This window comes from Dryas octopetala, chromosome 3 (assembly GCF_963921425.1).
Source record: "Dryas octopetala chromosome 3, drDryOcto1.1, whole genome shotgun sequence".
Taxonomy (NCBI): domain Eukaryota; kingdom Viridiplantae; phylum Streptophyta; class Magnoliopsida; order Rosales; family Rosaceae; genus Dryas; species Dryas octopetala.
The window spans coordinates 13,289,921-13,315,612 of NC_141368.1; the positions used below are offsets into that span (position 1 = coordinate 13,289,921).

A 25,692-nucleotide genomic window follows, 5' to 3' on the forward strand; every position below is an offset into this window, starting at 1 on the left:
ATAGCAGGCCTTGTACGTTTCTAATGTTTGTTGGTAAAGCTTAGTCCAAATATGATTTACAATAGTGTGAACATCATATATGTGTTGATTATTACATAGATATATGCATATTTGGTTGCCCCTAGTTATGGAAGCCACTGATCTGTCTGTGATAACATCATTGTCTTTTCTCATCATATATAAGTAATATTGGATTTTTCTCAGTGATGTTTCCATAAATTTTATTCTGGGGGGTTATAGTGTAAAATCCGGTAGGAGGCAGCAAGTCGCAGGCGGGTGTCGACTTGTAGGCTAGTGGGGCGGCGACATATGTGGTTGGGTAAGGGGTTAGGGTTTGAGAAAAATGTGAATTGGGGATAAATGGTAAACACCCATTGGGCTCTTCTTTGTTTATTTACTAAGTTTTTTTTTTTCAATTCTTAGCTCCAAAACGACGTCGTTTTGGGTCAGGCTTTAAAAAAAGAAGAAGTGAAGAACGCTTCACAACCACTTAAATATTTCGTCAAATAAGTTGTGAGTGTGCTTGCAGGTGGTCATTTTGAGGGGTCAATCTGGCGAGTTTGACAAGGCTTTTTCAGCGGGCGGGTGGTCAGGCGACTACCCTTGTCCCTTGGTGGATCCGTCCCTGATTTTACTTGCAATTGTATTATTCTCAATACAATTATGTTGATAACCTGATATGTAAGGAGCATCTAATATGTTTTTCACGAGTATCAAAGAATTGTCATGTACAAGTACCATTTAGAATCTTTTCATCAAATACTTGATATGGAGACAGCATGTGGAACAAAGAAAAAGGATGCACCCAATTATGGATCCCAAACATAATTTTGGAACGATCACCCATAATCCAACATAGCTCTTTAAACAACATATCATGGGATTCAAATGTTAGTACACGGTCATTTGTTATTCGTGTCGAATACTAATCAATCCTACATTGAACCGTTTAGATAATGAAATGACTAAACATAAATCCACATCATTTATTATCACATATTGTTCGAATTGACTCATATATATGTAGAAGAATTGCAGGGAGTCAAACAAAAAGTATGTTGATTGGGGCCGAGCATACTATACTTAATTCATCCACCATCGTGATCTAAAATCTTAAGACCAAGTATTCTTTATATCTACCAAACCTATATTTATACATTACATATAAAATAAATAGCCACATTACCTTGATGCTAACAAAATCACAAAAAATAGTCCTACAATTATTGTGTCAAATTTCATACATGGGTTCATGTCAAGTAATGATGAATCAAATCCGTTAATTTTGCATCAGGTTAAGTAAAATTTTCAAAGTATGAAGGTTAGTTAAGGTTTTCACCGTATGTATTTCCAAAAGGGGAAGATCCTAATGTGTTGCCTCAAAAATTGCCACCCGTACTTGTAATTAATTACGAGGATCCAAAAGAAAGTATGGGCCAAAACCCGGCTTCATTGCCATTGCCATATCCATCTTAAGATTTGGGCTCTGATTGAGCTGGGTTAATTCATCTTGCCCCGAAAGCCCAACCCCACCCTTTTTTCATTTCTCTTTCTGGAGCCGTACGTTTGGGCGGGAAATCACAAATCAGCATAAAAGAACCGAAATCCCCAATCTCTCTCTCTCTCTCTCTCGCAGTCGTCTCTCGAAGCTGAACCAGCAGAAACCGGAAGCTACCACACTATTGCCCTCCAATGGCTCCAAGAAAGAAACCCAATTCTTCAACTTCTTCTACGACGTCGTCTAAGAAATCCAACTCCAAAACTCAGCCTCCGCCTGCCAAGTTCGGCATCCAACATTTCTTCGAGCGCCACACCCAGAACTCCCAAAAGCCCAAAAACGGCGCCGTCTCCACCCCTCAGAACCCCGAACCCATTGCCGTGGGCTCCGCCCCCGTCGTTCCTGCAAAATCGGTTCCGGAGCTCCGAAACCCAGCGCGGATTGATGATGGTAATGCGGTTTTAGCTTCGGGAAGTCACGTGAATCGGCTGAATTCGCAGTGGAGTAATAAGAACGAGACGTCACAGAACACGCCGCCGGAAAATTTGATGGCAGTGAGAGTTGTTGATGCCGAGGAGAATGTGGATGAGGAGGCCTCACCGGAGATATCAAAGGCTGCGCCTTTCAAGCGGTTCAAGTTCTCGCCTGGAATGGTAGTTTTACCTTCAATACTTTATAATGGAATTGTCAATTTCATTTCTCTATTAATCATGAGTATGCTACCATTGATGGAAATGTATGAGTTTTTACTGATAGTATTAATGGAATTAGTCTAAAATCTCTGTTTGTTTCACTTGTGAGTGCTTGAGCAATGCTGATTGCAATGATTTTTTTGTTTTGTTTTTAATTTAATTTTTCTGATTGCTGATTGCAATTTGGTGATAGTTGATAAAGCAGAGCCAAGATGATGGGGGTGATGAGGTGACATGGAGGATATCTCCGGTGAATGAAAGACTCCAAGCAGTTTCAAAGCGCATGCCGGAGATGATGAGGGTGTTGGCAGACTCTTCAAGGCTTAAATCTTTAAGCATTCAACAATGCTCACTAAACAAGGCATGTTTTTCTGTTATTTCTTTATTTATAGGTTTTTTTGCTTCTCTTGGTATTATCATCAGATTATTAATGAATGAAAAATGTACAGACTTCTCCTGTTAAAGCTGAAAAGGTTGATAAGAGGCTTTCTTCACCGACACTGAATACTTGTGAAAGATCTTTGGTATCCCTGAACAGGGTTGGCATAAAAAGGGTTAACCTAGATCAGGATATGGATAGTAATGAAACTTTGGTCGACATGACTATCTCTGGAATAGTTAGTAGGCAGAGTCCATTCCGAACTCCACCTTCTCTATCTTACTGCCATGATAAGGTAATTATCCCTTCATAGTTTGAGCGAACATACTTAATCATTTATGGCTTTGTTTGGACTTTGGAATTCATAGAAATGGAGAAAGTGAGAAAAGGAACATTCTCATACACGGGTGATTAATTAGGGCACAAGAGAAGACAACAAAAAGAAAAGGCAAAAAACATAAGGAAACTATGGATACTTTGTTTTGTTTACTTCATTTTTTTTCTAAATTAATATTCACTCTTTTCCTTATTATATATATATATATATATATTTCCTGTCTTTGGAGCTGCTAAGTAAAGAGTGTGGAATCATCTTTCTCTAACTGATGCTGTAACTGAAATGCAGCTTGCTAATGGGGTTGCGTGTAATGGAGTTTCTGATCAGCTAGGGTCGAGGCAGCATAAAAAGGTTTGAATGAAAGAAATTATCTATTTGATACCAATTTTTGGATCATGTTATCCTGCTTCGATCAATCAATATTCATGATCTGTGTTCTGTTTCCTGACTTAATAAATGGGTTATCTCATGAGTTCTACTCATAGAAAAAAATTACTCGGTTATTCTTTAAGTTGCAAGTTCCCCTGGTTTTGTTGATCTGTATGGCAGGAGTGGGTCAATTATATGTTCTCATGCCATGGTAATAATTACAATTTTTTATTTGTTTATCTATTCTTTTAGGCATTGCTTGAACTCTTAGATCAAGTAGAAGATGTTATTTCTGTTGAAGATTCAGTATCTAATGATGTGGAGGCATCTCCATTCCAAGTTAGAGATGGAAAAGCTGATAAGATGCCTGCCAAATTGGATCTTGCAGTAAAAAGAGTTGTGGCAGCTCTAAAAGAAAAGGTTACTTGGGCATCTTCCAATTGTAATTTACTTGTATTGGAGGTATGATTTACTAATTCAGTATCTCTTATGATAAAAGAATAGTGAGTTTCTTCAAGATTGATCAATTTGTAACTTTTTTCTGCTATAGGCATCTGAGAACTGTAAACCTGCTGACTCATCTGGTGCCAAATGCATATATAAGGTTTCTAGTAAGCAACATCTTCAAATTTAATTCATTCCTTCTTTAGGTTATGTATGATAATAAAGATCCATTGATTTTCAGGTTCTTCGCTTACTGAATGAGCACACTGGAGAAGAGCGTGCTGTGTATTTATGGGACGAGTGGTAAGTACTTCTTGATATCTTGCTTTGAAGCACTTTAATACTTATGCTATTTTTTTTTTTTTTCTGAAATCATTTTCCAATAATGATATACTCTATCTTTTTTGTATTATTTAGAGGTCGATTATTGGTCCCCCCAATAATAAAAATGCACTTTCTCTGCAATTTTAACTTGTTCATTCCTGATAGTGATTATTATTATAATAATAATAATAATTATTTTCTTTTATTAACTTATATGGCTCTTTATAGTTTCATGACTTCATCTCCATAGTCATCCACTTTAGGTAATAATGCTAGAGCATACTTATCTTGTGCCATCTCATTCCAGCCTTGGTCATTTTTGGCACTTACATGTGACTAGAAATATAGAATGCTTTTGGAAGGCTAAGGTTTCTTGGATTATACCCCATGGGAGGGTCAATACTTTTGATAATGTTCAGCAGAGGAGGCCTTACATGTAGCTGTCACGCTCTTGATGAGTTATTTGCAAGAGAGGAGAGTAAATATTTGGTCACTTTTTTCTCCATTGCCCAATTGCCCTTAGATTGTGGCAAAACCTTTTTGAGGAGGCAAGGTTGAGTTGGGTGATTCCAGCCTCTTGTGTGTCTTTATTAGTTGAGAAGCACTGTGATTATTATTATTACTATTTTTCTTTTGGACCGGGGGAAGGAAAGTTTTTATGGAAGTGGGGTTGGTTGGCTGTGTTTTGGGTGGTTTGGTTAGAGAGGAACACTAGAATTTTTGAAGAAAGGTTAGGGGATCAGGTGTCATCTTTATGGGATAGAGTAAGGTTTAGGCTTCTTTATGGGCATCAATTTCAACTGTTTGTAGAGACATTCCTTTTAATATTCTTCTTTTGGATTGAGAGTAGCTATTAGTTGATCTTAGTCTTTGTCATTTGTAGTTAGAGAGAAGTTTGTAGTTTGATTCCTTGATGTAATTGGCTAACTTTGTTCGTTTGATTCCTTGTGAACTCCTGCCATGGCTAGGAAATTTTTTTGTAACTTTTGGCTTTTATTGGTAAAGTCTATGTTTTCTCTATCTAAAAAAATGTAGTTTGTACATTTAATTAAAAATGAATGCTCTTGGTGGGATTACAAGAATAAAACATGAAAAATGCAAACACCTCTTTCTTTCCAGATATTATTATTAATATTCCCCACTCTTTTTCCTTTTGAATTATTTTTCTCAGGTTTTACAGTGTCATTGCACCTGGAGATACTGTCAATGTTATTGGTGAATTTGATGACCAAGGACAGTGTCATGTGGATAGTCACAATAATTTTATAATTGTTCACCCAGATGAATTGGTGTCGGGAACTCGGGTATACTGCCTTTTTGTTCAAATGTTCTTCATATGTCATTATATATTGTGTTTTTGTAATTGTGACTGCTCTGATCTTTGGTGACTAGTTTTGTGGTTAATGTTACCCTGCTTGGTCCTAATAAATAAAAACATTTTTTAGGTTGCAGCTAATTTCTTTTGCCCTAGGCGAACTGTCCTGGATGAGAGGCTGAGAAGCAGTGAGCATTCAACTGCAGCACTAATTGGTACAATATTGCACCAAGTTTTTCAGGTTTCAGAACATACCTATGACTTTGTAAACTTTTCAATAAATAGACATGGTCAAGAATCTTTCTCCCTGAAATAGCTTCTAATTTGTTCATCTATGATATGTAAAATTTCTCTATTTTTGTAGGCTGGACTGGTGGAGGAGATACCTACAATAACTTTCTTGGAGGAACACGCAAGAACAGTGCTGCAGAAAAACATTGAGAACTTGTATGCTTGTGGAGGTTGGATTTTTTAAAGACGTTTACTTTGAAATAATTTATAATTACTCTTTCATAATCATTCAGTTTAATTTTTATATTTGTTGCAGAACTGTATTCTCTTAAATTTTCTAGTTACTACTTTTGTTAAATTTTGATTTGTCAATTTTATTAATCATCTTAGTAAAAATTCTCCCTTTTATGTTGACATTGCAGTGAATGAAAATGATGTGTACAAAACGCTGATTGAGGCTGTCCCAAGAATATTGAATTGGGTTAACCTCTTCAAAAACACGCAGGTGCACCCATGTTGGTTATTTATCTATTGATTTACTTTATATGTTATTCAATTGAAGTGATGAATGGTTTGACATTGTATACCTTAAAGAAGCCATAGAGAGTATAGACTCTATTCTGAGGCTACTGATACTTTGGCAGGATTCTAAAGCTCCTGTTGATTTTGGATCTGACGATGGGTTGAAAAAAGTCAAAATATCTGAGGTAAGACATCATAGTTGGTCTATCTGTACATAAATTGTTGGTCTATCATTAAGCAATATTGCATCCATAGATATGCTTTCAACAGATGTACAAGTTTATGGATAATTTGAACATTTACATTTATGCACCTTACCTACTTTTCTGGCAGCCTGCATTTATTAGATGCCTTTTTGAGCTACTGGTTTTCATAATAATGTCAATATTTACCTGCATGTTTTGTCCATCGATATGCTAATGGACATTATAATGGTTACTTCTCCTGTGCATCACTCTCTCATCGTTATATGTAGTTTCTGCTTGTGAGCATGGTGTAATTTTGAAATTGTTGTATGCTTTCTTGTGCTATTCTGTAACTGCTGTGCACTATTTTCAGAAACATTAAGCCATCTCTGAACTATATCCATTTTGGTTGTAGGTAATTGATATTGAGGAGATGGCCTGGGCTCCGAGGTATGGTCTGAAAGGCATGATTGATGCTTCCGTCAGAGTGAAAGTTGAATCTAACAAAAATGAATCTGATGAGAAGGTTATGCCTTTAGAGTTCAAAAGTGGGAAAGTACCCAATGGCCAGGTAAGTCTGTTGCCTTCACTGAAACTTGTCTAGAATGGTAAAGAACTTGAGTGATGTATATCATATTATTAACTTATGTTGCCTAAAGTTATTTTTCTTCTGACTAATGCTTTATTATGCGTGCAGTCATCTATGGAGCATAGTGCCCAGGTGATCTTGTATACTCTTCTTATGTCGGACAGGTGCTTATGGTTTACCCATATTTTTTTTATGGTTTCCAGAGGGGTATTTTACAATTTTTTATTGAGATCTTTTGAAGAGCTTTCATTATTTGCTCTGCATCTCCTGTATTCAGGTACCAGAAGCATGTTGACACTGGTCTTCTATGTTATCTCCAGTCAGATCAGACGCAGGTAGTATCCAATGCATCTACATCACATATTTCTATTTTATGTGTTTAGTCTATTCAGTCTTCTTCTTTTTAATAAAATAGGGAATTGTGGTTAGAAGATCTGACCTGGTTGGGCTAATCATGCGACGTAATGAACTTGCAAGTAATATTCTCAAGGCATCAAGAACACAAGTACTGCCCCCAATGTTACAGGTTTGAATGGTTTTTGCTGACTTATTAGCAGTGTTTCCACCAAACTCTTTACTGGACTGCCATCTTTAAATTCTTCCCTTTTTTTCTCTGTTGTAGAGTCCAAGCATGTGCAGTGGTTGTCGCCATCTGAATGTTTGTACCATTTATCACAAGGTAATTTGATTTATTCTTGTAAGGTATTGAGCGACATGAATAATTGTTCCTAACTAGGGGTTCAAACAAATTGAGCCATTCATAAATTGTTTGAGATTGGTGTGACTTTGGCTTGGCTTGCGTTCATTAATTTGAGCTCAAGCCCAGATTTCTTTCATTTGGAACTGAGTCCAAGTTGAGCTTTGCTATGTTCAGCTTGTAACCTTGCTAGCCTCTATACATTGTTAAGAAAAAAATTAATTAATGAGAATCTTTGCAAACTTCTGCATTCTCTTTTCAATGAAGATGCAGCATCGAATTTTCTTTCATCTTTAAGGTTGTGATGAGCTACCATGTTTCTACAATTTTTCTCATTTCTTTTCAATTAATTCCTTCTTAACTTCTTTCCTGAAAATCTTTATATGTCTCATCTTTAGACTGATTTTTTCCCTAGAACTTTACGTGTCTGAATAATAAATCTAACCCTTCCTTTATTTCTTACTATCATTTAAATTGTAAACTGTTGCAACCTTTTCCTGTTGAGTTTATCCTTTCTTTCTTTGTTTTTTTTTTCTAAAAAAAATTGGGACTTTGCCATTATTACATTTATTGTGTTCTTTAGGCCTCTCAAGAGATTGACTTGTGGAGAACCTTAGTTCTACTTCATATGCACAACCCCCTTGAAAACCAATCTTCAAGGGGGTATCTTCACATGAGACGTAGTTCCTGCAGGGACTTAACAACCTGTAAAATTGAAAACCTAATAATTCCTTTGCTATCCAGAAATTCCTGCAATACTTTCTATATCATTTGACCTAGAAGATGCTAAGAAAAAAAAAAGTAAATTTAACCTTCATTCGATCTGTCAGGCCTTCCAGAAGAATCTGACTGAGGAAGATCACTAGATCTAGCTTCCCTTCATTGGAAGTTAAATTAATAAGTTAATTCCCTTAACTGATCAACGACAAAGCTAATCTCCAACTTTACAGGGATTTCCCACAAAGACTTCATGAGCCATGAAATATAAAATTTTAAACTAGCTATAAATTGTGCCTTAATTGTTGTTTTCCCCTGAAAAAGTTGCATATTTCCACGGGATACCTTAATGTAAGAAAGATATTCATTAATAGTCATACAATAAGAATCAGTGTTTATCAATGGCCATCATCTTTAATGCCACAGGCACATGGAGGAAGCACAGAGAACAGTGGACTGGGAGATTTATTTGATTCAAATACTCACCACCTAACAAATGCGCATGGTGTTTTCCTAAGGCTGTGGGATTGGTTAATTGATTTGGAAGCTAACGAGATGCAGGTGCCTTTTGTGAAGTCACTATTGCATAGTGTATAAATAGTTAACTCCCAAATTTAGTTATTCTGATATTATAGCCGCTCTTTCCTTCTTTTTTGAATTTACCTATTGCAGCTTGTAAAGAAAGAAATATGGCGGTCACATAGTTCGAAGAGTGATCATGCCACGGGTTGTCTTTCTTCTGTTGTTCTTGATTATGAACTTCCATATTCGAAGTCTAAAAAGGATAACAGATTTGTTTATCGTTTTCTGCGTAATGGTTTGCCTTGTCTTAGTGGGAGAACATCTAATGGAGATTTTTTGAATGCTGCATCTTCTCCAATAACGGATGCAGATTGCACACTAAGATGTGGTGACTTTGTGGTATGGTTGCTTTTATAATGTGGTTTTTCCGTCGTTCACACTAAATCTGTTTGTACAAGTTTAACATAAATTGCTTATAAATTAATAGGTGTGCATTTTCTGCACTCAAGGTTGTTTTGTTGGAGTCATCTGAATTATTAAAGCATATGTGTTCATTATTCATTTTTCAAGTATCTTTTGCTGTCCTTGACATCTTGTATTTTGACCCTAGTGATTAAGCAATTAAGTATATTAGTTTACCCTGTGATTTCCCAAGTTCAAGGATGTCTAGACCAACTTTATGCATTCATGCTTGTTGTCTATGCAAGATAGTAGTTATGAGTTTCAGATTCTGTTTCTTCATGTTTCCTTTTAGCATGTGAACATTAACACAATTTTTTCACATATGTTGTATATTTGGAATTTTTTATTGTAAACTCAATATAATGCATTCTGTTTCATATTTTACTTTCAACCTCACTAATCAATTTATTAATTATTTGTGTGTTTTTCCTTGTTCAGATACTTAGCACTGAATCTGGTCATCTACCACTTGCAAGAGGGGTCATAGCAGATTTAAGTCGCTCACATGTTTCTGTAAGGATTATATCTGCCATGTTTCCTGTTCATGTGTACTACTGTAAGCTCAAAATCTGTTTTATTAGTGCTTACCTGATCTTTAGGGATGCCGGCTAATAAAGCTAATTGGTGTTATAGCATTAAACTCCTAAATTCATATGAGTGAATCCGTTTTATAATTGTATTATCCTCTGCAAAACTCTAGGTTTCTTTTTCCAAGTGCTTACGACTTCCTGGGAGCAACCCTTCTTCAGAGGCAAGTGATCTCCTTCAGGAGGTCTGGCGGATTGACAAAGATGAATTCATGACATCATTTGCAATAATGAGGTAATTACATGACTTTAATTATGCCATAACTATTCTGAAAAATGACCATGACTTTAATCATTTTCAATAATCATGCTTGATTTTGTTGCTGAAGGTTTAACCTTGTTCAACTTTTTCTCCAAAGTGCACAAGCTGCTCACCTGAGAAAGATGATTGTTGATGTTGAGGTGAATGTTAGGGACCCGTATTGCATTAAAATCACCATCTTTTTGCTAATTCTAACTCTCTTTTCTGTTGGTGTGCATGTGTGGATTATTTTTAGGCTCCTAGATTTGACAGTGGATGTTTATTCAGCCAGGATCCAGCAATATCATATATCTGGTCCCAGAGAAATTTAAATGATGATCAGCGTCGAGCCATTCTTAAGGTTCTTTACATTTTCCCTTATACTAAATATCTCAATTTTCCTTCAGCAAGTCTATCTTCTTAACCCTAATTTTTGTTGGTACTAATCTTCAATTATCTATTGAATACGGACAATAACTAATTCAACAAATTTGTTCAGATACTTACAGCGAAGGACTACGCACTTATACTAGGAATGCCTGGAACAGGCAAGACATCTACTATGGTGCATGCTGTGAAAGCATTGTTGATTAGAGGTGCATCCATTTTGCTTACGTCCTACACAAACTCTGCTGTTGATAATCTACTTATCAAATTAAAGGCTCAGGTCATCTCTATTTCACATCTTCTTGAAAACCATATTTGTTTCTGTTTTAAATTTTGTGGGGGGCCTACGAAGAAAAGAATGTTTGATTGCATGTAATACATTATGTCCAGGCAACATACTTAGGTTGCCTTCAAATCAAATCTTCTGCTGCTAGATACTCTAATTTTCTCCACCAATCCATCCATTATTACCATTCACCATTGGGGATGATGCTGCTCTTTGCATTTTGATGTTTGTTTTTGCGTTCTCTCTAAATTTTCTGGTGTATGATTTACCCATCTTTGTGCCATATCTTGTGTCAAATACTACTTTGTGTTTCCTTGTATTGAAATTTAGAGCTTTGCAGAATATTGATTTTCTACGCATTGGAAGACATGAAGCTGTGCATGAAGAAGTTCGAGGGCTTTGCTTTTCAGGTCAGATTTAATATTATTGAGAGCATTTTGGTACAATATATCACTTGATTTCTTCTCAATGTTTTATCAGTGGTTTCTGTGACAGAAATGAACATACAAAGTGTGGAAGACATTAAGTTAAGATTAGACCAAGTCAAGGTGGTCGCTGTTACATGCTTGGGGATCACTAGTCCCTTGCTTGCCAACAAGAGGTTTGATGTATGCATCATGGATGAAGCTGGACAGACCACCCTTCCAGTACGTAGATTCATGGATGTCTTGACAGTGCAGTTATAATTAGTGGAACTAGAGTGTGATGCATATTATGTTAATTGATAATTGGTTTTTGAATATTACTGGATTAAGTCTGTCCTATTCAATCACATTTTTTGACTTATTGATTACCTAACTCACTGTACCTTCACCCACATAAAGATTCTGAATCTATTTTACTGTATAATTTTGATTTCACTATTTTTTTTTAGTGCTCTTTCCCTAAAGTTTTTATCACCTGAGAATTTTGTTCCCTTTTAATACTTTAGAACTTATGTTCGCATTTCTCTTGTTGCAAGTAAAGATTTTGACAAAATTCATATCATGTTATTTTGCTTGTTACATTAGTTGGAGTTAGGCTTGGATGGGTTGAGTGTATGTTCTTCATCCCTTTATACAGAACTATATCAAAGGAAGTGTATTCATGAGCAATTTTCTGTTCTATCAGGTGTCTCTTGGGCCTTTGATGTTTGCTTCAACGTTTGTCCTGGTTGGTGATCATTATCAATTACCTCCTCTGGTCAAGGTGTATATCTTTGTGCGTGTGTGGGGGGTTGTTTTTGTTTTTTAGTTTTGGCTCAATGAAATCTCGTATGCTTTTCTATCTCTAGAGTACAGAGGCTCGAGAGAATGGAATGGGGGTAAGCTTGTTTTGCAGGCTCTCAGAAGCTCATCCTCAGGCAATTTCAGCATTGCAAAGCCAGGTTATTATACATTTAGAATGGAATATATAATTTTGGCAATCTTTCTGTAGCAATGATATTTACTATGCTGTTTGCATCCAGTACCGTATGTGTCAAGGCATTATGGAACTGTCAAATACCTTGATATATGGTGACAGATTGCGTTGTGGCTCTCCTGAAATAGCTAATGCCAAACTCAAGTTTTCAAGTTCAAAGTCTCATTCATTGTGGATAAAGGAGGTGAGAGCAATTTCTGAAGTAATTCCATATTTCTATTGAAATAAATTGTCATCTTTATACATAATGTGCACTTGCATGGCAAAGTATATCGTTTAACCTTGTCTAATCCATTCATAATCAGTAATGGTAGTATCCAATATCAAAATTCTTATGACACAGCTTGTAGCATGTTCCTTGTGCTTTTATTTTTAAAATACATCCTTCCACCATCCAAGGTTATCTTCATATCGTGTTGTGGCATTGGAATTTAATGAAACATTATGTGGAAGAATTATGAGTTGATGTTCATTGCAACCTGTTAGCATGTTTCAAGCATAGGTTGTGTTTAGGTTAAAGCCTGAATTCATTTTTTAAGAAATGGCTCTAAAGTGGATTGGAGTAAGCCTACAAGGTTAGCTGGGGAAATATCACTTAATAGTTTCTCTGTTTATTTTGTACAGAAATGTTTTTCTTATCATCCGTGACCTTCATTTTGTGCAAAGTGGCAAAAAATTTCTTATCATTCGTGACATTTCAAGGCTTACTGAAAACTTGTAATGAAATCGATGTTTTGGTTGATAAACATAGTGCACTTTCCTAGTGTCAAAAACTTATTTAAATTCAGTGTCTTAGGACTTTCTTATGCTCATGGTTGCAGGTTCTAGATCCAAGCAAACCAGTTATATTTATTAATACAGGTTCGTAGAAGTACTATTTATTGTTTTCCATAATCATCTCTATCGAATTAGCAGACTTGGTTTGTGCTTGGGTTTTAATGTTTTTCATTTTTCACAACCTAGATACTCTACCTGCTTTTGAGGTAAAGGACCACAAGATTGTGAACAACCCAATGGAAGCTCACATAATCGTAGAGGTTTGATCCTTGCTTGAATATATATTGCAAATAATGTTTGTTGCTTGATGAAAAAATACTTTTTCTTTTCAACTTTTCTTGTCTGATGCAAAAGTAGCTTGTAGTTTTACAAACTGAAATAAAATCCTCATGTTGATCATAGGTTGTGGAGGAACTAGTTAGCAGTGGAATCAGGGGAGAAGATATTGGCATCATCACCCCATATAACTCCCAGGCAGAGATAATTCAGCTTGCCATCAACCTTACCTCTGTGGAGATACATACCATTGATAAATACCAGGTCAGATGGAAGCCTTCATTTTCTACATTGATGTACTATTTTTATTTTCTAAAGTTGATTAAATATATGGAAATTCTATGTAATATACCTGTATTATACAACCTGTTCATGCGATATTGTGGCCTTTAATAAACCTTGGACAGAGTTTAACTGTTTAAGAGTCTATTTGGAATTCTTTTAAAAAAAAACAAAAATTAAAAAGGAGAAATTGTATCTAGTATTTGACCCTACTATTTATCCTTGATCTAGCTATGAGTTGCTTTGGAAGGAAAAGAAATATCAAATATGGCTTTGTTATGGAAGTTAAATTATCATGACCCCACTATTGTCTCTTACGTGCATTTTTGGTTTATCCAGGGAAGAGATAAGGATTGCATACTAGTTTCCTTTGTTAGGTCAACTGAAAACCCAAGAAATTGCTCTTCCTCGCTGCTAGGAGACTGGCATAGGATTAATGTGGCTCTCACTCGTGCAAAGGTAAGAATCACATTGGTGTTTTCACTTGCTTAGAAAATCCCATTTCTATGTGATTTCAAGAGGACTTTAGTATATTGGTTGCTATATATAATGATATGTGTTTATATATGCGACATATCTTCTTTTTCCGTGCCCAATGAATTATAATGAGTGAATTTGAGATTAAAGGGAAAAAATAGAGCATCCTCAGTATTTGTATTTAGGAGAAAGGGGAACTGAGTGGTGAAGCTGCCATGCATATTTTTGGAGTAATGTCTCATAACCCATTTTATCTTATTTGCTTGTGTAGAAAAAGTTGATAATGGTAGGGTCATGCAAAACACTGTCAAAAGTTCTGCTGATGAAGCTTCTTATCGAGAAAGTTGAGGAACAATCAGGCATCTTAAATTTGTCGAAGAAGGATATCAACTTTAAAAGAGAGCTCAAGAGATGCTCTCAGCTCAGATGATGATGATTGTAAATTTTTGATACTCTTTTCCAATTTTGGCCAGTGTACATATGTTGTTCATCCTTGTAGATTATTCGGAAAAGTTGTCTCTCTCTCTCTCTCTCTCTCTCTCTCTCTCTCATGTTCTTAGTTGATCTGTATCATGTGCAAAGTTTTCTGATAGATTAAGTGTTTAATTAGTAGCACATGTTAATGGCAAATTAAATATATATATATAATAGTCTATACCAAAAAAAATTAAATGAAGATTGGAGATCAATAAATGAAATGAAAGAAACAGTATACATAGTGGAATGAGAAATAAAAATTGAGGAAATTAAACAGGTAGTACTGTGTGTCAAAATTAGCTATAGCTAGCTTGTGTACATGCTTGCGTGTCATCTCCAGCTGCGTTGGATCCAATGATGATGATGAAGCTGTGAATGTGATGGACAAATTAAGGCATGAATGGTTGATTGACAAAGGAGTTGGACCAACAGTCGTTGATGATCATGTCGTCCAATGCTACTTGGTATTGGTTGCTGTAGCCTCCTGCTACTACTTGACCCTGAGCCATTCCTGCAGCAGCGTAAGTTGAGTAAGTTGTTGTGGAGGTCAAGGGTTGGTCTTCAAAGACGACGGTGGTCTGGTTGTTGTCGTAGTTGGGTAGTGACTGTAATGCTTGATGAACGTCCACCACCGGATCAGAACTCATCAACGCAGAATTATAATCAAAGCAATCAGCGTCGTCCAAGGATATCAGATCAGCAATATCAAACATGAATAGGCCATCATCATCATCAGCAGTGGCACCACTAGTATAATGGCTTTGCTCTTGCTCTTGCCCTTGCCCTAGTTGTGAATAAAGATCATTCATCAATTCTTGATCATAGGCATCTCCATTAATAAGATCATCAAGGACGGGAACCACAGCACTATTTAGTTGATCATGATCAGTGGTACGGTAGCTTTGCTCTTGGGCTTGCCCTAGTTGTGGAAGATGATCATGATAAGTAGAAGTAGAAGTAGAAGTAGTCAGAGTACTAGTACAGTCTTGCCCTAGTTGTTGTGGATGATCATCAACATCATTAACCCTTGATTTTTTCTTTGAGGCGCATGATGATGATGATGACTTCCTCTTGTTTGATCCGTTAGCACTCGTAGAAGACGACCTGTCGTTTTTTCTGAGCCTACAAATGACCAACTGATCATAACATGAACGAGCAGCAGCATCAACAAGAGTGTACTCGTCAATGAACCACCCTCCGTGGTGTTCGGACCCTTTCTCTTCATATCGCAGTTTCCTCTTCCTTCCAATCACCACCTTGTCAACAATCTCCTTCTCATCATCATCATCATCATCATCATCATCATCATCATATATCAATCTAGACGCCTCTCCCTCACTCCACGTCCCCAACCCCACCCTTCGATCAACGCGTGAACGGCTCGCCATCTTCAACTTGGTGAAGAAGTACAAATCTGTGGTGAAGACTTTGGGGACCCGAAGCTTGTTCCATATCTCCCAGGGTTTGGTTTTGCTAAAATCGTCCACTACTGGCAGATGGAATGGTTGCGCTGCCGTTGCTCCTCTCAACTTGTTCGAAAGGTAATAACCGAGCAGTTCTTGGTCCGACGGGTTGAACCGGAAACCCACCGGCGCACCCACATACGAACTGGAATACTTACGAACCACCATTGTTGTGTCCATTAAGTGATCGAGATGAACGAGAAAAAGATTGCTAGGGTTTTGAGTTTTCTTTCTTGCAGAGAAAGAAACAATGCAAGGAAAGAACTGAACTAACAAGGTTTCTTGTTTTGATTAGGAAATTAGACAGGGTATATATATATGGGGGCGTGGGTCGGTCATCCTCAGACTTCAGGTTGCCTTTTATTATTTTTTGTGGCTTCTTATTTTTCCGCTGGGCTTCGCCTTTGGGCCTCACAATTGGGTTTGGATGGAATAAACTTCAACATTATTAATTTAAATCAAATAAACATGTAAACATAGTAAATAAGAAATTAATTGAGGAAATTAAACAAGTCGTACATGTTCTTGTGTAGATGCCCTTGCGTGTCATTTCCAAGTCATGAATAAATTAAGGCATGAACAGTTCAACATACGTGTCACTTGTAAATACAGTTTTTCTTATTTTTTATTCTATTACTTTATTTTTTTTAACATTACAAAAAAATCAAATGCACTTAACTTAAAATTCATTTGAATATTTTTTCATTTAAATTTGCCAACTTAATATTTGTACGTAATTTCTACAATCATTGATGATTTATTCCTATAATTTCTTTTGTTCTAAGAACTATGTATACCTCTTAAAAGCCCAATTTTTTTAATTAAAATCCCTCTATTAAATTAAACCAGAAAAATATTTAAGAGCTAGATATTACACAAAGAGTCAAAGACAATTGGTGATGATGATTAGTGCAACAAATGTGTAAAACCCCATATTCCAACAATAATTGATTAACATGATCGTAATAAATAAACTCTAATTTTAAATATCTAGGTGAATTCACAAAATTCTTATGAATATATTTTGGGGTGTAGTGTCATTCATGTCATGCTATTCATGCTAATTATATGAGGATTTAATATATGTATATGTACACAACTTGATAATTTCATACTATTCTTTTTAATAATAGAAATAATTAAAGAAAAAAATTTAGACTATTCAAATTATTTGGTGAGATATTGGTGAGAATTAAACAATTACAATCAACCGAGAACCCCTACTATTCGTATCTTAGCTTTCTCTTCCACCCAATGGCCACCTTTTCAACATGGGCGTCCAACTCCTCCTCCTCCTCCTTTTCTCGTTCATAAATCAACTTGCAGCCTCTCCCTCACTCCAAGTCCCCAACCCAACCTTACGATCAATGCGCGAACTAGGCCTCACCAAAAAGCCCAAGGCCCGAAGTCCACTCGAAGCCCGCCCGGCCCATTAGGCCCGAAGCCCGATTTGGCCCGAAATTTGGGCCGGCCTGGCCTGGCCCGAAAGTCTCTTGGGTTGGGCTTGGGTCATCCCCTTGAAGCCCATGGGCCGCCCGAGCCCGACTCGTTTAGGCCCGCCCAAAGCCTGACCTAAAGCCCAGCCCAAAGCCCGACCCAAAGCCTAATTTGGGAATCATAACATATTTAATAGGTTTTTTGTGTGTTTACTCTAATAAATTATTAATATACTTATTAAGTTATTATATAATACTATAATGTTAGTAAATAGTAATAGTGTAAACTATGTAATACCATAAATAATAAAGTAATAAATTTTTAAAATTATATACAACATTACAACTATAATAAAACATAAATGTATATGTATATATATAACTTTTATAATACAACTATAATTAAAGTTATTAAACCACGATCGTCAATTCATTAATTCAACGATCTAAACTGTTCATTTTCTATTTTCATAGTCAAAAATCATCCTCACCAAAAATCGGCTAAATCGAAATTTATCTACCCATTCGATTATCATTAAAAAAACCACGATCGTTCATTAATTCGACCACCGTTACGTCACTTTTACATCTCCGATTAAGCTAATTTTTTGCAAGAATTCTCTTTGAGTAGGGAACTAAAACTTGAACTGTTCGGATCGTTGAAAACACAATCGATATGTGAGCTTCTACATATAAATACACTAGAAGAGTATAATTATAATAACTTTCGCGTTGAAATCTTGTTGTTTCCATAATTATGAAGACCACAACGTGATTTCAACAATCTGACCCGTTCATTTTCTATGTTCATAGTCAAAGATTATCCGTACAAAAAACCGGCTAAATCGAAATTCATTTTCTTATTTTTTATTCTATTATTTAATTTTTTTTAACATTACAAAAAAATCAACTTAAACTTCATTTGAATATTTTTTAAGTAAATTATTATAAAGTCCAATTTTGGACTTCTATTCCCTCTTAGACCCACCTATTTAATTGAATTTCCCAGCCGGTCCACTTTATTTTCTTCCGGCCCACTTCTAATTTTTCATCTCTTCTCCGTCTCTCTCTCCGTCAATCTCTTACTCCCTCTCTCATTTCTCTCTCCTCACTCACGCCCAGCCACCCCTCATCCTCGATCTGTGTCGTCCCACGTGGGCTCAGAGGTTGAGCAATGGTGCTCGGATGGCGTTGCGATGCCGATCTCAGAGCAGCCAGGTTCAGTGGCTTCGCTGCCACTGTCGAGCTATTGTTTTGAGTCCGATCGACAATACCGAAACAATTTGCGCTACCTTCGATGTTGGAGTCGATGTCGTTGGCCTCGGTGGCGTAAGAAGCTGAGGCCTTGGCTACAGATCTAAGACACTGCGACTTTGGCTATGGCGAATGAGACCTTGATGGGTTTGGGTCTTCTGTTGTGTTGGGGTTAACTCTTATTTTGGGGGTTTGCGTTCTTGTTTTTGTGTTTTTTTTTTTTCCTTTTTGGTTTCTAAATTTAGGAAATACAAGATTGCTGATTCCTATGGTTTTTGAATGCATAGGTGTAAGATTGTTGATTATAATAGTTGTGAAATGCATATGTGTTAACTTTTTTCTATTTGAATATCTAGTATTAATAGCGTTTGGTAAATAAATTTTGAAATCTCAAATTGATTTGATCTAAGTCATCATTCTAATAGGTGATTGTTACTGTTGTGCAGTAGCAATGGGTGATTGTTACTGCCGGGCAATAGCAATGGGCGATTCCTACTGCCGGGCAGTAGCAATATGTGATTGTGCTGGCGGGCAGTAGCAATAGGTGATTGTTACTGACAGACAGTAGCAATAGGTGATTGTTACTGCCGGACAGTAGCAATAGGTGATTGTTACTACCGAACAGTAACAATAGATGATTGTTACTACCGGACAGTAGTAATAGGTGATTGAAAAAGATTATGGATGCTTCATCTTGATTTGTTGTGTTTTATGATGGTTATTATTTTACATGTTTATGGAATGAAAAATACCTAAATTATGATTTTTTTTTTTTTGGGGTCCCAATTGGCATTGAAATGAAGAAGAAAACAAAAATTGGCTTTTTTTTTTTTTAAAACACTGTAGCGTGCTACAGTAACGCCGTTACTGTACCACCGGGTTTTTTTTAAATAGTGGGCCGCTACAGTATTTCACTGTAGCGGTTGGGCCGGATGAACAGTAAATTTTAAAAAATGGACTTTAAAAAAAATAACCCATATTTTTTTCATTTAAATTTGCCAACTTAATATTCGTACGTAATTTCTACAATCATTGATGATTTATTCCTATAATTTCTTTTGTTCTAAAAACAATACCTCTTAAAAGTTAAAAGCCCAATTTCTTAATTAAAACCGCCCTTCTATTAAATTAAACCAGAAAAAATATTTAAGAACTAGGTATTATACAAATAGTCAAAGACAATTGGTGATGATGATTAGTGCAACAAATGTTTAAAACCCAATATTCCTACAATAGTTTATTAACATGATCATAATAAATAAACTCTAATTTTAAATATCTAGGTGAATTCACAAAATTCTTATGAATATATTTTAGGGTGTAGTGTCATTCATGTCATGTTATTCATACTGATTATATGAGGATTTAATATATGTATATGTATACAACTTGATAATTTCATATTATTCTTTTTAATAATAGAAAGAATTAAAGAAAAATTTTTAGACACTATTCAAATTATTTGGTAAGATATTGGTGAGAATTAAACAATTATGATCGACCGAGAACCCCTATCGTATCTCAACTTTCTCTTCCACCCAATGGCCACCTTTTCAACAAGGGCGTCCAACTCCTTCTTCTCTTCTCATTCATATATCAACTTTGTCACCTCTCCCTCACTCCAAGTCCCCAACCCAACCTTACAATCAATGCGCGAACGGCTCACCTAGACATATGTATTCAACAGTTTTAGCCCTCCAAGCTTTTTCCATATCTTTCACGGTTTCTTTTCTCCAAATTTTTCAAACTCCGGCACGCTGTAGTATGGCAACGGTGCCGCCGTCGCTGCTGGTGTCACCCTGTTTCGTAGGTAAAACCCTACCAGTTCATGGTCGGTGGGGTTGAATCGGAAACCCACTGACATGCTTATAGCAGTAGAAGAACAAGAAACCATGATTTGCTAGGATTTTTGTTTTCTTTCTTGAAGAGAAAGAAACTTTATTTTGATTTTCTGTTGAAGTTAAAGATCAAAGAAAGGAGATACTCAATCACACAAGGAAACTGATCGAGGGTGCAAAGTAGTAAATTCAAATCAAATAAACATGTAAACATAGTAAATAAGAAATTAATTGAGGAAATTAAACAAGTCGTACATGTTCTTGTGTAGATGCCCTTGCGTGTACTCCTTATTTAGATTTCACTCAATGGTCTCTTTCTATTCTTCTCCTTCATTAATAGTACACGGCAGTATGTAGGCTATGAACTTTTTTTTGGTGAATGTGGGATATGAACTTTGATACTGAAAGATGCATGAAGATATTTGTATACCTAGCAACATTAATCGATTAATGTTGCCTACAAAGTGAAAAATCAATTACAAACACATAATGTCTCTCTCATTAATTTGGAAAACACAAAAATTAAAAAGCATAAAACATTAAACATTAAACGGTAAAACATTGGAACCCTACCCCATGCAATTTCTTAGATGAGAGGAACAACATGGATGGCTCTTTTTTTTTTTTTTTTCTCAAAAAGTTATGAGATTTAGTGGAGAACCTATGTCTTGGTTGTTTGAATGTTTTGGGTAACAATGTCACCTCAAATGTGCAGCCAAAGTTTCAAATCTGAATCAAACACTAAAAACTAAACCCTCTATAACTTTGATTAAACTTCAACATTTGATTTTGACAAGCAAGCATACTTGGGTTTTGGGTTCTTGTATTGAACCTGTGCCTACTTTGTTATTACTTTCTAGGCAGCAATATCAGACTAGTGTTAGAAGAACATAGGGAAAAGAAGTAGAGAGGCCTTCATGTATAAAAGCCTTCCATATCCTATATTGCTCTGCACTATTAATGGAGAAGAAGATTAAAAGAAGAGGACTCAGATGAGAGAGGAGTCTGAGTGGTGCTAGCTAGGGGGGAGAGATTGAGAGAATGACTGCCTTGGGGACTAGATTTGGAAGGGCAAATTTGTAATACAATTAAAATAAATTATGAAAAAAATATTAAAATCATAAAAGGAGTGTAAGTGGAGAAACGTGAAGTGTAGATATCGTCTCCATATAAGTGTTGGGTCGGTGATCTTAAGGTTGCCTTTTTATTTTATTTTTTTGTAATTCGCCTTTGGACCTGACAATTGGGTTTGGATGGGAATGTTCAATTTTTCCAATAAAAAATTTTAAATTTATGGTTTTTGTTTAGATTTTTTTCTTTCTTAAAATGGTAAAATAAAATTTTGTTCTGTTCTAAAAAATGTAAGATTTTAAAATTTTACTAATAGAATTTTGTATTTTTCTTTATCAAATGCTTATATAAAATTTACCAACATTAAATGATTGTTTTTTGGGAGACTTGGGGTCCGTCTCGTAACGTTTTACAAAATCATTTTCTAAAAATTGTTTTGCAAAATGAATACGAGAAATTAAATTTTGCATTTTTAAGATTTGAGAATGCGTCTAGTAGTATTAGCCTAAAAACGATTTTTTGAAAATAAAAAGAGTAGAATGTGTATGGTAGCATAAACCTAAAAACGTATTCTTAATGAAATGCTACATATAATTTTCAATCTAGCATGTTACATATAATCAAATAATAAATTTATTAATGAATTGGCATTTTATTTTTATCAAATGAGTGACTCAAATTAAAGAAATTGAGTTATATTTCCATCATCTTATATATGTAAAAATGAGATTTCAATGATTTTTTTTAACAAAAACTTTTATTTTATTAGTAGATATAAGAAACTAATCCTTCTAATCAAATAAAAAAAAAACAAACCAAAAAAACTCAATTAGTCTACAATAAACCAGAAGGCCCTAGAAACTTTGTCTAGTGCCCATCAATGCTGCAGACGCTTGAAAAGAGACCCAAACTAGAAGAGCATCAATTAGACCCATCAACAAGGTCAAACTCATCATCTTCCAGCCAATACCACCAACACCAAACAAATTCCATGAATAGAGCCCATCAAAACTAACAAAGAGAGAGAGAGAGAGAGAGAGAGAGGATACGTGGGTTTGGGGATGTGAGTTGGCTGTCGGAGAGAATATTAATAGAAGGTGAGAAAGTTGTGTTTCTTCGTGGGTTGGTGTTTATGGTTGGGTTTGAAGAAGACAAAATAGGAGGTGGATAACCATAGTGTTGTTCTATGTAATTTACAGTCATATGAATTTTGGCAGATGAACTGGAACAAGAGAGATCGAAGAAGAGAGTGAGCGGCAGGAAAAAATAGAGGAAGAGATTTTCCGTGTTTTAATTTTGTATCCCGCGTTTTCTGAAAACAATGAGAACGCCTTTATGGTGTTTTCAAACTTAACACACAATTTTGGATCTGTTTTTCAAATATTGTATTCCGTATCTTCGTAAGTGAGCTCACCAAACGTGAATTCCATGTGTTTATTATTTTGTAAAACGAAAAATGGTATTGCAAAACGTTACCAAACAGCCCCTTAGAGTTCAGTCCATTTTATGAGTCCTTTTTATACTAAGATCGGTACTAATTTAAGATTTTTAATTAAGTCCTTTTATTTTTCTTTTTTTGACGGCTTTATGTTATGTTTTAACTCCAAGATTTTGGGCTCGGAGTTAAAACCTAACATGCGGCCTCTATAAAGTCCACTCTACACCCTAGGAGGGGAAATACCCTTCAAATATGGGTAAATACTCTTCAAATCGGAAAATGACTTTATTATGAATTAAAAGAATTTTCTTTTAAATTATTATGTTTTAAAAGGATTTTCTTATAAATTTTAAAACACCCCCGATCTCCATCTAAAAACTGTTTTTTTAAAGAATCTAAGTCTAACTATCTCTTGTTTATTTAAGTCTAGTTCAAAAATAAAGCTGATAACCCAGTCTTGTTCACTTTAATGAAATGAGTGCTACAAGGAATCCACTAGCGCTCAGTACTATTCACCAAATGTTCGACAATTGTTACTGTGCGACAGTAACTATTTGAAGATACATAAAAATAATACTTATTGATATATCTTATATCTTTTTTTATATAAACATGTCAAAAACTAATGAAATCAACACAAACACACAATTCAAGCTTATGAACTCACATTCAACCGTGTTTATTTTAGGAGTAAAATTGTCCACCACTTCAACTTATCTTCCCCAACCATGTACTTCTCTCTCTAGAAATGAAGATTTCGACATAATATAATTTTATTAGAAGTAGAGTTAGTAATAATTATAAAGTTTGAGATTTTTTTGGAGAGAGAAGAGGTTGAGAAATGTAAGTTAAAGTGGGTAAGTGATTTTAATTGATGCAATTCTAGCTCTATACTTCCATGTATTGTTTCACTCACTATCATGGGCTTTTAATTAATTCATACTTACTCTCATAATCATTTCCTCTGTTCTTAAGTAAAGTAGTCTTTGCAGCTATATCCTTGGTGTTATTCTTGCAACAAATGAAGTATTATTGTTTGGCTGGTTTTGTTTTTCTCATTAATTATTGTTTGAGATCGTATAGTGTATCATTACTACCTTAATTAATATGGTTTTAATTGTCATCCCGATCATCAGCTTTTGAATGTTAAGAGTAAACAAAAATCAAGCACAACGAAATTTATCTTCGTTATTTGTTTCAAAATGTGTGTAATATTTGTTTGGCAAGGCTGTTGGGCAAGGAATTGATATATATTCTTCTCAAGATTTTGGTGTTGAAGTTGAACCGAAGTATAATTTAGGCACATAACTATATAAGCTATTTCAACGGGGTCCATGAACTTTAAAATATTTCAAATATACACCCGATCTATTATCTAAATTGAAAAATGAATTTCTGTCCATTGATTCGTTGAGAGATCAGTTAAATGACAGCTTGGCTTTTGTTGACCGGGATTACTTGACGACGTGACGATATCTCAGCAAACATTTCCCGCCGAATGAGCGACACGGGCCCATAATTTAATAATAATAGAGAGAGTGAGAGTTTGTGGGCCCGTGTCAGGGGTTAGGTGGACCCGTGTCGCTCATTTCCTGCCAAATGAGTGACACAGATCCACCTAACCCCTGACACGGATCCACAAACTCATCATCTCTTTCTTGCTCGTTGAACACAAATGAGAGATTTATATTCAAATTTGGGGGAAAACGTGATGTTTTTTGGAGACTAAATGGTCAGGAGAGCGTTCGACGAGCGGGAAGGAGGTGATGGGTGTGTGGGCCCGTGTCAAGTGGACATGTGTTGCTCATTTGGTGGGAAATGTATGCTGAGTTGGTGCCACGTTGCCAATTAATCCCCGTTAGCAAAAGTCAAGCTAACATTTAACTGATCTCTCAATAAATTGATGGACGGAATTTTATTTTTCAATTTACATAATAAATCAGGTGTATATTTGAAATATTTGAAAGTTTGTGGACCCCGTTGAAATAGCATATATAGTTATGTGTCTAAATTAAATTTATGCCTATGTGGAAGACATTTGGGTGTGCTGAAAAATGGGTTAGGTAAATTGGAAGGTTGAGCTAAACGTATGAATGCATGGATGAATCATCAGATCATCCTCAGCGTATGAGTTTGCTTGAGCTAAACGTATCTCTACTCCAAGTGGCTAAGCAGATTTTCTAAATAGTGAATGCTTAATTATGCTATAATTAAGCTGTATATATTGTTCTTATGCTATATTGTATTAAGATTGATTTAACTATAGCTAGTAAGAATTTTTTATAGGTGGCATCATTTGCAAAGTATGGGTGGTTATTGGTCAACAGTTTTTTATTGGTAGTATACTAGTGTTTGCGCACATAATGCAAAGTCTAGATGGTAAATATGCAAAATACCAAAACTAAAATGAAAAAACCAAAATATACTAGATTGAAATATTGATGGAATGTAATTGAGGTTTGATATGGTAAAATTTTTTACATTAAGGTACTATATTGACTCAATTTTTTTTTTAGGTGATGAAATGAAAAATATGTTAAAGTTTAAGGGAGTAAAATGTAAAAAAAATTTCTATTAATTAATCTTAATAATAAGAAGGCGGGTCGATTTAAGCCCAATGGACCATGGGTCCGGGTCACGGGTCCAATTCAGATCACGGGTCGTCATTTTATTCTAGTCCTTCCCACACCGAATTACCGCCAGCAATTCACACACACA

General features: G+C 35.5%; 1 protein-coding gene across 1 annotated transcript; it reads left to right on the top strand.

Annotated features, from left to right (window-relative positions):
* The first annotated feature begins 1,666 nt into the window (after positions 1 to 1,666).
* On the top strand, positions 1,667 to 14,513 carry EMB2411 (DNA replication helicase). Its single transcript, XM_086236335.1, has 34 exons — positions 1,667 to 2,151; positions 2,384 to 2,551; positions 2,640 to 2,864; positions 3,195 to 3,257; positions 3,528 to 3,737; positions 3,826 to 3,879; positions 3,961 to 4,022; positions 5,215 to 5,347; positions 5,489 to 5,599; positions 5,723 to 5,819; positions 6,012 to 6,094; positions 6,234 to 6,296; positions 6,712 to 6,867; positions 6,994 to 7,049; positions 7,163 to 7,220; positions 7,301 to 7,411; positions 7,508 to 7,564; positions 8,726 to 8,860; positions 8,972 to 9,220; positions 9,722 to 9,796; positions 9,984 to 10,105; positions 10,200 to 10,272; positions 10,368 to 10,472; positions 10,611 to 10,778; positions 11,125 to 11,194; positions 11,280 to 11,431; positions 11,895 to 11,972; positions 12,058 to 12,150; positions 12,232 to 12,369; positions 13,007 to 13,046; positions 13,149 to 13,222; positions 13,365 to 13,502; positions 13,860 to 13,979; positions 14,269 to 14,513. The coding sequence occupies exons 1-34, from the start codon at positions 1,693 to 1,695 to the stop codon at positions 14,425 to 14,427; spliced, it is 4,155 nt and encodes a 1,384-aa protein (XP_086092461.1). The 5' UTR covers positions 1,667 to 1,692; the 3' UTR covers positions 14,428 to 14,513.
* The last annotated feature ends 11,179 nt before the right edge of the window (positions 14,514 to 25,692 follow it).